Genomic DNA, 12128 nt, shown 5'->3' with positions numbered 1-12128 from the left:
CGCCGCTGCCAGAGGCGTTACTAGTGCGTTGCTGGTCTGTTAGGAATTTAAGGGTTGTTGGGGAATCGGGGAATGGGAAGATTATGAAGGGTGGTAATCGGGCTTCCGGTAACCTCACAATAAGAAACACAAGGCAAGCGTTGTTTCACGTCGGTTTTCTGTGAGGCCGTGGTATCACTCCGGTACATTTTTGATTTTATTTATTTAAGAAAATACCAATTTAAACTTGTAATTATCTTACAGGCACGACCTGGCAGTCTGCGGACAACTGCACGACGTACTCGTGCGACAAGTCGGGCGAGGAGGTGTTCGTGTCGTCGTCGACGCAGTTCTGCCCCGACGTGTCGCACTGCGCGCCCGAGAACCTCGTCAACGACACCTGCTGCCAGGTCTGCGAGGAACATCCCGAGGCACTCAGTGAGTACATATTTCTGTATCTATACTTCTATAATTATATTTACTTCATTTCAGATTACAGCATTGTCTACTATAATAACTATTTATAAATAGACTGCCTCGTTGGTCGAGCGGTCGCAAGTGCGTCTGCCGAACAAGGGGTCTCGGGTTCGATTCCCGGGTCGGGCAAAGTATTACTGGGCTTTTTTCGGATTTTCGAAAATTTCTTGGTAGTAGCACGGAGTCTGGAATTGTGTCCAGGATATGGCAATAGGCTCACCCCCTATTACATGGGACTTTAACACAAAATGGTGAAAAGTGGGTGTACATTGTATAGCGGCATTACGTGCCGTAATGTGCACCTCTGCCTACCCCTTCGGGGATAAAAGGCGTGAAGTTGTGTGTGTGTATTTATAAATAAAGTTGACATGCTAATCTCCGGAACGACTGGACCGAATTGAATAATTCTTTGAGTCGCATAGTCCACTAATTATCGTGGTTATAAACACTACGCTATGAAACGGGAAGATGCGCGGTAATAGCTAGTTTAATAATAAAACTGCCTCATAATAGGAGTTTCTCGTGTGTGGGGCGTTTATAAACATTCTAATTGACATTGAACACACCTAGACTCGGAACAAAAAAATTTGGATCACATAAAGAATTGTTTCGAATGGAGTTCGAACTCGTGATACATTACACAGCTGCCAATAATCCAACCAACCGTACAAACATTATACTTAAAACTTCTCCCGACTCATGTCTAAATCAACTGTCATTTTCTTTGGCAATATAGGCTAAGCTTAATACTTACCACATAATACTAATAAATTGCGGATAGAAAAAATCTAAGAAGACAGAACATTAGCTCGGGAACTAATGTTCTTCTGAAGGCATCCATTATTATAAAGTAGTGCGTACAGCTCCAGTGGCGCAATTGGTTAGCGCACGGTACTTATATGGCAGTGGACGTGAGCGATGCCGGGGTTGCGAGTTCGAGCCTCGCCTGGAGCACTGTTTTACTTCTATTATATTTCATTATTCAGTTGTAAGTCAGTTATTACTTACAATTAGTAGAAATTTAAGTGTTTCCGGTTAATTTTGCTATAAGATGTGTGTTGTGTATGTACTTTTTTTCTACTAGGTATTTGCTCGTTGCTATACTATTTTGTCTTTTAAAAAAATAATCTATTATAGACCGTGTGTTGTGATATTATTAAGGTTCATTTTGATTATGCATCATTCACATAATATATTATTCTTTGATATTGTTTTTACTTGTCCATACGATACTTTCTCAAATATTACATACTGATTGACTTGTTCCAGGTAAATGCGTCCCGACCAGCATATCTCCGTCGGACTCAGTAGGCCTGCTCCGCATCCACCTGGGTCCGCACGGGCTGTGTGTGAACAAGGCGCCGCTGCGAGGGTTCAAGGAGTGCCGCGGGACGTGCGACTCCGGCACTCTTTACAATAACCGTGAGTACTTTTTAGTAAAACAAAAAAAACATAAAATGAGGAGAACCGCCGTCAAAAGTTAAAGTGCGTACCTCCTTTTTTTAAGTCGGGTAATATACCTTAAACTTCCTACGACTGAAAAATACTATGCTGAAAACCGCATCTAAGTTGGTTCAGCCAAACGCGAAATAATCGCTGCCAAACACACATACATACAGGTCAAACTGAGAAAATCCATTTTTTTAAGTTGGTTAAAAAGATTAAAAACCTAACAGCTAGTTTAAATAATTTATTAATATAATATAAATTTTAAATAAACATTTCAAATATGCAATCCGACACCCGTGACAAGAATGAGGGTAGTGACGTAAGGTATTTTACTCAGACACACACACATCACACAACGTAGCTTGAATTAAATCTATCCCAATATTATTTCCAGAAACGGGTGTCCACGATTCCCGTTGCGAGTGTTGCCAGGCGACTAAGTACGGGTCCCTGGACGTGACGCTGAGCTGCGAGGACGGCTCCGTGCAACAACACCGCGTGGCCACGCCCAGTACTTGCGCCTGCGCAGCCTGCGGAGGACCGGAGCGACCGCTGTGGCCTACTAAGTCAGGTAAGCTGTTGTGGTTTAAGCTATATTTTAAAAATTAACTGTATTGTTTGGCAAAATTATAATTTGACCAAAGTTAATACATTGGGATTATAAAAATTAATTAATTATCATTGAACTTACGGTAGTGACCTAAATACTTATAACACAAATGGTGAAAAGTGGGTGTACATTGCGTACCGTAATCTACACCTCTGCCTACCCCTTCGGGGATGAAAGGCGTGACGTTGTGTTTCTTAGGATAACAAGACGAAGTATTGTAAGACAAGATTACAAAACAAGACGGTACGGTTACATAGTTCAAATTGTCATTTATGTTTTTAATTCCAGGTTACGATGGAGTTAAGTCCCCGCCGCGCCGTCCCCCAGTCGACGAAGACGCTATACCAGAAATATACCAAAGATTCGGAACAACGCGCCCCCAACGATAAACAACGCACCTTAACACAACGTCATAAGATTCAAAATCGTATGCACGTATCTCAAAATGCTTTATAAACGAAAATAGTCTGTAAGTCAATGCCTTAAAGTACAAAGTACACAATTTGCTATAGTTCTATACTGTTTTGTGATGTTTACTTGAAATAAATATGTATTATATTCCTGTAAATATGAAATACAGCAAATTTTGAAAATGTCGTGTTTCATTTGGAGTGTCTTAAGTTTATGTTCTTCTTGAGTTGTACAAAATATTGGATGTCTTTATTTCTAAAATCTTCGCTTTAAAAAAGAGGTCACGTAAATAGAATTTCCAACCTTGTAACACCTAGAGTGACAAATAGCCACCCTCACTCACTATAGTTAGTTATTTATTAGGAACCGAACTTTCCATAAAATTCAAATATTGGTAAAAGAAAATAATATCTGCCATTCTAATCCCCAAAATCAATGCATAAGTTCCTTGTAACAATAACACGTCATGTACGCTCCGAGGGTGAAATAAGGTAAGAGGGTTAATCAAAATGTGTGTACAAAATATACATTCAAGTGTTTATGAAAAATACGTGATATTTGTTCCGAATTACATATCAGAGGGCTTAGTACAAGTTTGTTTTACGTTTAACAAGATCGAAACGAGAGCGCGTTCGGCGCTGTGATTGGCCGGCTCGAATGAACCAACCACATACTGGGTGCAGAGGGGAATAGTAAAAAGTTGACAATAAAACAAAACCATACTTGCAATACTTTATTCACTGGTACCAAAACAAAAAAAAAACTGGTTACCATCAGCAGCATTACAACTGATCACATTAAACTGAACCTTACGCCTTAATAATAGAGTTGTAAATCTCGTGACATTACAATTAGTGTCTATGACTCTTGTTGTTCTTCTGTGACGTCACCTTCTGCGTTCTGTTGTGCTTCTTCTTCTTCTTTCTGCTTCTGTTTCCTTACCATGTCTGATAGATACTTGCACCTTTGCATGCATTCCTCCTGGAAAGTAACAATCGTGTAAGTTTAACAAGCAAAATGTTATCTACGTATAAAAAAAACTGCCTCGATGGTAACCCGACTGTCGAAGAAGTGACTTGCGACCGATCTCCGAGTTAGGTAAAGAATTATTTTTGTTTTTAGCTATTCGATAATTCCTCCATCTAATGTATTAACTACAGGTTCACACCCTTTTACACGGCGACTCATGGTCAAAAATGTGGGTGTTATAATTGTCTATCGTATGTGAGCACCTCGGTTTGCCCGCATTTTTATGGAGTAGGAGACAAATGAACATACGAATTGCCTGATGGTAAGTGATCAGCGCCGTCCGTGGACACTCGCAACACCAGAGGAGTCACAATATAATACAGTTTTTAACCAAAAATCAGTATCTACAAATATGTTACGTACTTTGGTCTTCCCGGGCACTGCGTTAGAGATCTTCTGCCAGCGGTCCCCGGCGCCCCCCTTGGGGTACTTGGCGAGCGCAGCCTCCAGCGCCTTCTGCTGCGTCTGCGACCAGTTGCCGCCCGACGTCTCCTCCGCTTTGCGCGTTTTCACCTAGAAATGTAAAAAAAAACTTTTGTAATTATTGATTCATAATACTTCTTTATTCGTTCTCTTAATTCTAGTAAACACGATGTAAAGTTATTTTTCTCATCAACTTTATTGAAAATCAGTCTTTACTAGTGTAAAGAATTTGTTAATGGGGTAAGGCAATTCTGACAATGACATCGCGAATCCCAAAAAATTAACCATGTTTAAAAAACATAATTTCAGCTATAATTTAATCAATGGATAAACTACAGTTATAACATAACGTCTTGTCTGTCGGTATATGAGACACAATAAAAAACACATTGTATCTCGCGTACATCTGCAGTCGATAGATACCAAGAATTAAAGATCACGTACCTTCTTAGGAGGCTCCACGACGACTGGTTGCTCCGGCTCCTGCCCGGGTATCTTGTAGCAGTTCTCCTTGAGCTTGGCCGCCATGTGCGTGACTTCGGGCACACTGCGACACATGGTCTCTGCTATGCGCTCCCACCTCTCTGCTGATCCTCCTGGGTACTTCTTTACCAGCCGCACCAGTTCCGCCAGGTCGTCGTCTGTCCATAGACCTCCCGTTATCACCGGGGCTGTCGGCTGGAAAAGAAATATGCATATATTGTTTATTACTGAGATATACTAAATTCATTATTATGTTATCGGATGTGCGCATTGTATTGCACGCAGTCTACCAGTTCTACTGACGACTGCGTGCGACAATCGCCGCGTCGTGTGTTCAGAATACTGCTCATGAATATGAGTCTCTAGTATGGCTTGAAACTAGTCGAGTTCCTCGTTAAACAGTTACGTGAGTAAGTCGATAACATAACCATTAATTTTATTTAGTACATTCTTTTTTGAAGTAAAAAGCAGAGGAAAAATAATTTAGTACATTCTCCTTGGGTGTATGGAACGCAATTTATAGTCTTGATATTATACTATTTGGTATTCGATTTAGCGTTCTTTTAAAACACAAATAGTTTTTTGTACATACCTGTCTAACAGGCACGACTACAGGTCCTCCCTCAGGTTCGTCCGCCGGGTCGAGCAGACAGTCCCCGTCCCTGGCCGGCGGGACAAACTTGCGGCGCTTGCGCACGCCGGCCGCCTTCAACTCGGCTGCTATCACCGCTTCCCGCTCCGCTCTAGCCTTCTCTTCTTCTTCTCTGGAGAAAAAGATTGATTTTCAATAAGTGAATATAATGAGAGGCCTTTAATTTTCTAATATGCGACTTAAAGTCATCATCATCACTTTCCCGTATTTTAGAAAACATCCTAGTATTCAAATTCTATGTTATTGAGAGAGGGACGGCATTAAACTATAAAGCCGTCCTGAATTAACTAAAAAAATCACGGTTTACTCACGTATATTAATAGAGAAAAGCTCTACTAGTTTCGAGTCACAGAGGGACTCTTAATCATGAGTAGCGTGTGCAGACGCGGCGATGTCGCCCAGGACGCTGTAGTAGCCCAGTAGGCTCGAGTAAACCGTGTTTTTTTTAGTTAATATAACTAGTATGTCTCAATAGTTATTATAAAACTATGCCATACCTCTTTTTCTGTCTCTTGGCTTCTTCTTCTTTCTCTTTCATTTGTCTTCTAAGTTCTATAATCCCTCGTGGTATGGCCAGTATGGACGTGACCACCCACCGCGGGATTTGGAAGGGCAATGTGTCTTTAATACTAGGTTTCGGAAGCTGATCTAGGATTTCCGACAATCCCTGGTCAAACCCTGATTTCTTTGAGTGCTTTTTGCCCCTGCTTTTTAGTATTTGTTCCTGAAAAAGAGATTATCCGTATTTTAATTATTTCTCCATAAAAATATGAGAGGGACAATGAATAGACTTGTTACACTCACTCTCTCGCCAAAACCTCATGCAGAATTGAGTATTTTCCTCAGTAGAAAAAACTACTTATTTAAAAGGTGAGTGAAGTGTTTGAAGCACCTTACAGGGAAAAAATCAACTAAATAGCCTTTTAAGCTATGTAGTTAAAACAAAATAAAATATACTTACTGCCGTAAACCTCTTCTCAGCATATGCAGCCCATCCGACAGCATATTGCACAAATGTGATGATGATGAACAGGATGATGGAGCCCTCGGCCAGGCCCATCTTCCTCACGTGACGGTAGTAGTAGATGGCTGATCGCCAGTTTGGAAGACCATTTTTGAGCACCTCATTGTATCTGAAAGTTGGAGATGGTTGTTAAATTATATAGTCACTAAGTGCTATTGAGCACACTTTCAATTAGTTTCAAGGGAGTTATAATTTGACATGAATGTGTTTTTCTAATTTGTGAACTTTATTATATAATGAGTTTGCTTGGTTGATTTATTCGAGCCGGCCAATCAGAGCGTAAACATAAAGCAAACTCATACTAAGATTTTTTTTTAATAACTCAAACATATTACAAGTTATGCAAATACCCACCTTATAAGATAAGTATTGCATAATGTTATAAATTAAACTAAAATCCATTATCATGGGTCTGTGTAGACAGCGAGGTACAGGGTACAGTGTAACATTTATAATTAGGTTTTCCTCAAAGAATACCTTTTAAGTAGCCATAATAACATTTAGCTATTAATTATGGTTTCAGTTTTAATATGTTAACCATTACCCTTAGTTTGAGTTAACACATTAAACCTCATTCGGTGCTCTGATTGGTGGGTTTATTTGATTGGGCCAATCAGAGTGCCGAACCTGCTCATATTACATACTTTAAATGTAAAGCAAACTGGTACTCGGGGCCAAGGATCACAAGGAAAAATTATAAATAATTAAAAACCATATTACTTTTATAATTGGAAAAATTATAAAAGTAATATGGTTATAGGAAAAAAATATTTTTATAAGAAAACAAATGAAAAGGAACAACACAATACTTGTTCCGTATATTTAATTTCCTTTACCTCATATTATAAGGAAACAATGATCAATTGATAATTGTTTTATCTAATAGGGAATTTTCAGAAAATATTGAATTTTTATTTTATATTTAGATTAGATATTTAAAAACTATTCTAATAAGTATTGAAACAGACTAATTGTAGGTTTATCAGTATAATTTTAGTTTGATTTAAATAAATTTAACTGTTTAGAGAAATATAATAAATAAAACCAAGCCAATTACGCTATTTTGCGAAATTTAAAGTAAATGTGACATACTTTTCTCGTTTTCCTGGATCTTTGAGTATGTTGTGCACGGAGACCAGATTCCTGAACTGCACATCAGCATCCGGGGCATCATTCTTGTCTGGATGAAGCTTCAATGTGAGCTTCTTAAACGCAGACTTGATTTCTGACGGCGACGCATCCTACACAAGATTGATGGATCAAGTTTATTTATTTTTAAGCAACTGTAGCATGTATCTTTATAATTTAAAATACTATTGATTAGGGATTGGATAAACTACTTTAATTAATATAAGGATTAAGATTTTAATTATCATTTTACGTGTACATTATCTATTTTTAATGATAACAGTTTCACAAACCGCAATAATTACCCACAGATATATAAGGTCAGATTGCAGTAATTGGTGAAAGTTTGACTATTATAACAGTTGAATATTTAACATAGAGTAAAAATTAAGTTTTTTACGAAACTTTATTCCAATTCTTACCTGTCCCACACCCAGTAATTCATAAAAGTTTTGATTAACTTCTTCGACCACGTCAAACACTTCTAAATCACCGTCGTCCCACGCCTTCACGGCCCAAATCAAAGAAAACAAAACAAACACAGTCCACCGCATAGTTTTAGACCTAGCTTACACTACTTTTAATATAAAAATCATTCTACTTTATGTACAATATTGGTGCATGAACATGAACCCCGTTGTCGTTTTGCTCTTTTGACAGCACATCGACACATGAAGTTGACAAATTGACAATGACAACTCACCAGCTGGCTGATCCATAGAGCTGGAAATAGTATTCGACTAAATTCACTATTTCGGATATTTGTTACAAAATCTTAAAATTATAAATGTTTTTCATGCCCTTTACATCTTAAGAAGGAGCTTTGAATACTTCTGACTTAATATAATAATGTTTTTCAAAACTAAAATAATATTACAGAGAACATGTAATTTTACAGCTGGGCATTTTACACGAATGTAAATTTTATTACATTTCAGTGTCAAAAATGACACTGGCTTTGTTTAATAACGTCCTGCTATTTACATTTTGTCACCAATTAATAAATATTTGAGCATCGTAAATAAAAAGTAGGTGCATTGTCTCTTCACTTCCGATCGATAATTTATAATTTCTGCTGTTGCCGCTTCCTGCATCGTGTTGCATCTCAAAAATCAAAAGGTAAGTACTTACATAAAACTGAATATTTATAATTTCTAATAAATCTAATAATCCTTATAGTACTCTTAAAATATCAAAATTATGATATTATTTGTATTTTTCATTCCATGCCTTTGATTAAATATCCTTACTTACATTAATTAAATTTTTTTTTTATGTTTAATTAACTATGAATGTTATTGTTTGCAAAGCGATTTGTAAAATTAGCTACGCTGTATTTGTATGTAATAAATAAAATATAATATGGATATTTACTTGTAAGTATCTATAATTATTATTGAGCCACCATGACCACCATTGCTCTTATTTTATTGATTTATCGTATGTCGACAGTAACTATTGATACCTGTATAAAATTCATAACGAATCACATGATTGTGTAAGTTATTAGTGCTTACTTCAATGAATTTTGGATAAAAATAATATTTTAAGGTAAATTGTAAGAGCAATGTGTCTTAATGTGATATTGCTATTGCTAATTGATTAGGCGTCCCCTTTGTTTATTTTTATTTTAAGGATGAGTACTTCTTTTCTCTTTTCTTTTCTCTTTCTAGTACACTATAATGCTAATGCTTAGTAATTCTCGCTATTGTTCACTAAAATATTTGTAATAAATAAATCGAAATTTAATTTTATGTAAAAATCGTACACTCTTTGTACAGCTACTGTAATTAAATACCAAAATTAAATGGGCAATCAGTACCAAGAGTAATTTTCACCAATTTAATTATTATTATATTCGTCCAGTTTCCTCGCTGCGTTCAGTCCCAAAAACTCCAAATAGTATTTACTAACTCATTTTATTTTTTGTTTGTTACAGATGGCTCGTTCTCGTCCCGGTATGTGTAACGCACGCCGGCGCGTCACTGTGGATCAGCTGCGCGTACTCTTCGAGTCGGTGGAAGAAGACCCAGTCCTGTACAGTTCTGGCCGGGCCGACATGTCCTTTGCCACCGTTCAAAAATGGACGAGTCTCTCCGAAGTCCTGAACGACATGCCTGAAGGCGCTGCTCTTACTGCTATGAATTGGAAAATGGTAAATGTTACCACTTTTTTTAAGAGATGAAAATAATCTAATGACTAATGACTTGCCTTTGGCGAGAGGGAGTGTCAGACTCTTACTGACCACCCCGTTCCTACTTTTGCTTTTTGAGCAAAGAGAGCTTTCGTTTTTCCGAGCTCCGGTAAACCCCGCTCGGCAGTCCGCAGCTCCGGAAATGTTACAACTTACAATATGTCTTTTATTTCCCAAAGTCCTACCTTTTGTCAATCAAGTTATTAATTCTTTCCATGGTGCAAGGGACCGTATCACAGTTTTACCATTTGTTTTTTCTCATTCATTCTTATTAACGTGTTGTTGTTAATTTTGTGACCAGGTGCTTCGCTACTGGGGTGAGAATACAAAGAGGCGTATGAAGACCGGCAAAACAAATTATGTGAAGAGCAAGAGAGCTGCCTTCCTCTCTCACGGCGAACTAGAGGTCTTACAAGGCTTGGAGAAGAGGCTGTACGAGTTCATGAAGCAGGAGGAGGCCAAGGAGGTTATCGTAAGTAGCTGGTCATGAATGTAGTTGGAATTCTCTCCTGCTTGCTCTTAACTGTCGAAAATACCACAAAAAATAAAGAGATAATTTTATTATAACTTTCATGAGACATCGTAAATGAATTATTATGTTATTGGCTTACTCGCGTAACGAATTGACGAGGAACTCGACTATTCATGCAATGCATTCAAGCCATGCTAGAGGCTCATATTCATGAGCAACACACGTCGTCGCGTCGCCTAGTAAGTAGGTACAATATTTTTATAATAACTATCGTGAGACATACAAAATTAACTAAAAATCACGGTTTACTCACGTATATTAATGGAGAAAAGTTCTACTAGTTTCGAGTCACAGAGGGACTCTTCTTCAGAGATGGTACGTGTAGAATTATATTTTATTATAACGTTGTTACAGAACCTGCACGATCGTGTCTTCAACATGGATGCTTACGAGATTCGTCCGAGAAGGAGCGCTCGCATCTCCAACCGTTCCGTTGTCACTGACGAGGATCTCGACTCCGGCATGGCGATGCAAATACATTATGACACCGCTGTAACTCTTCACGAGAGGCAGCTTGATTTCATAGCCAATGAGGATAATGAGGACTTAGGTAAGTCGAGACATACTTCATCATCAAATACTGCTAGATGATGGGTCTTCTTTAGATTTACATTTTATAATTACAGTACCGAACTTTATTTATGATAAATTTTACTTAGCGCAGTGGCTGCTGCGTGCAAAGAATTATGCTCTATACATTTAAAAAAATATTTCATTTTTTATATTCGCTCAACTTGTTACTTTAAAAAAAAGAAGCTATCAAACCATGGAGTAGAGTAGTCCCTAATTACTAAAATTTAAAAATCGACTATTTGGTCAACAGCTTCAGCTCCTCAGCAGCAGATCTTGGCCCGTCAGCTGGATCGTCTGCAGAACGTGTCCCGTGAGCTGGAGGACCACATCGCTACCGTGCAGAACCGGATCCATCTCATCAAGGACATGTGGATGCACAACTGTGATCAGAGGCACTAAGTCGGATGGGTGGCATGTAACGGAGTGATCAGGGTTGTATAGGAAAGAACGAAAAGTGATATAGGCTACACATTGAATGAATGGCATGGAATGCTTCACTAAGGAATGAATGAGGTGGAAAGATTTTCACAGGGGCGATTGCCAAATTTACTCGTAATGTAATAAAATTTACAATATTTTTGAATGTCGTGTCGTAGTAGAAAGTCTTACAGTAATTGAATATGTCTAAGACGATTAGATCGTAAGTTTTTTAAATCGATTTTGTATTAAACTTTTATTTAAACGAAAAAGGCAAAGGCAAAGAGCCGTCTGCCTTCCGCTTTCTTTTTTATAAACTCATACAAAGATATTAAGTATCTTTCCAACCTTTTCGGCCAGACTATACGAAAATTCTGTGATATTATTTTTATTATTTTTGAAATATGTTTTTTATGATTAATTTATACACGATCATACCTAAATATTAGTTGTTATTGAAATCATTATTTATATCTAAGTGTTGGTAGTTTAAGAAGTAAACTTCTTTCATATCTACAGACATTGCATCGTTGCTAAAGGATGAAAGGTTTAGAACTTCAGCCACTTACAAAGTGAAGCTAAATGGGCAAAAAAGTAGCTACCTACAATTGAATGAGAACTTCTATGTTTGTAAACGATACAGGAGAAAATCCTAGTGTGGGGCAATGTTTAAAAAAAGTAAATATTAAAAAATAAGTAAAGTAATTCGCATCTGTTGATATAAAGGGAGTTTCATCCGTATTTGTA

At 37.6% G+C, this 12128-nt stretch overlaps 3 protein-coding genes and 1 non-coding gene across 4 annotated transcripts in view; 3 read left to right on the top strand and 1 right to left on the bottom strand.

The window, feature by feature from the left end:
- LOC118266761 (hemocytin) overlaps positions 1-3108 on the top strand; it is a 51248-nt gene extending 48140 nt beyond the window's left edge. Inside the window, exons 73-76 of the mRNA XM_050703044.1 lie at positions 244-417; positions 1726-1878; positions 2300-2476; positions 2804-3108. Coding sequence (XP_050559001.1) covers positions 244-417; positions 1726-1878; positions 2300-2476; positions 2804-2904 — 605 coding nt within the window. The 3' untranslated portion in view covers positions 2905-3108. The remainder of the gene's footprint in view (positions 1-243; positions 418-1725; positions 1879-2299; positions 2477-2803) is intronic.
- Positions 1319-1410, top strand: Trnai-uau (transfer RNA isoleucine (anticodon UAU)). The gene is given in 2 exon segments: positions 1319-1356; positions 1375-1410. It is a non-coding gene; the product is annotated as a tRNA-Ile (tRNA).
- A 538-nt stretch (positions 3109-3646) lies between the features above and the next one.
- Positions 3647-8343, bottom strand: LOC118267162 (uncharacterized protein F54F2.9). Its single transcript, XM_035580981.2, has 8 exons — positions 8088-8343; positions 7630-7778; positions 6475-6646; positions 6011-6237; positions 5454-5625; positions 4823-5056; positions 4319-4468; positions 3647-3907 (listed from the first exon to the last, which is right to left on the bottom strand). Exons 1-8 carry the CDS (start codon positions 8217-8219, stop codon positions 3785-3787), a joined length of 1359 nt encoding a protein of 452 aa, XP_035436874.1. The 5' UTR covers positions 8220-8343; the 3' UTR covers positions 3647-3784.
- A 256-nt stretch (positions 8344-8599) lies between these two features.
- Positions 8600-12128, top strand: LOC118267204 (uncharacterized). Its single transcript, XM_035581047.2, has 5 exons — positions 8600-8784; positions 9605-9820; positions 10161-10331; positions 10746-10941; positions 11215-12128. Exons 2-5 carry the CDS (start codon positions 9605-9607, stop codon positions 11361-11363), a joined length of 732 nt encoding a protein of 243 aa, XP_035436940.2. The 5' UTR covers positions 8600-8784; the 3' UTR covers positions 11364-12128.

The sequence above is a fragment of the Spodoptera frugiperda genome, chromosome 23 (assembly GCF_023101765.2).
Source record: "Spodoptera frugiperda isolate SF20-4 chromosome 23, AGI-APGP_CSIRO_Sfru_2.0, whole genome shotgun sequence".
Classification (NCBI taxonomy): Eukaryota; Metazoa; Arthropoda; class Insecta; order Lepidoptera; family Noctuidae; genus Spodoptera; species Spodoptera frugiperda.
The sequence above is the reverse complement of the archived record's forward strand: the minus strand, read 5'-3'. Positions and strand labels throughout refer to the sequence as shown.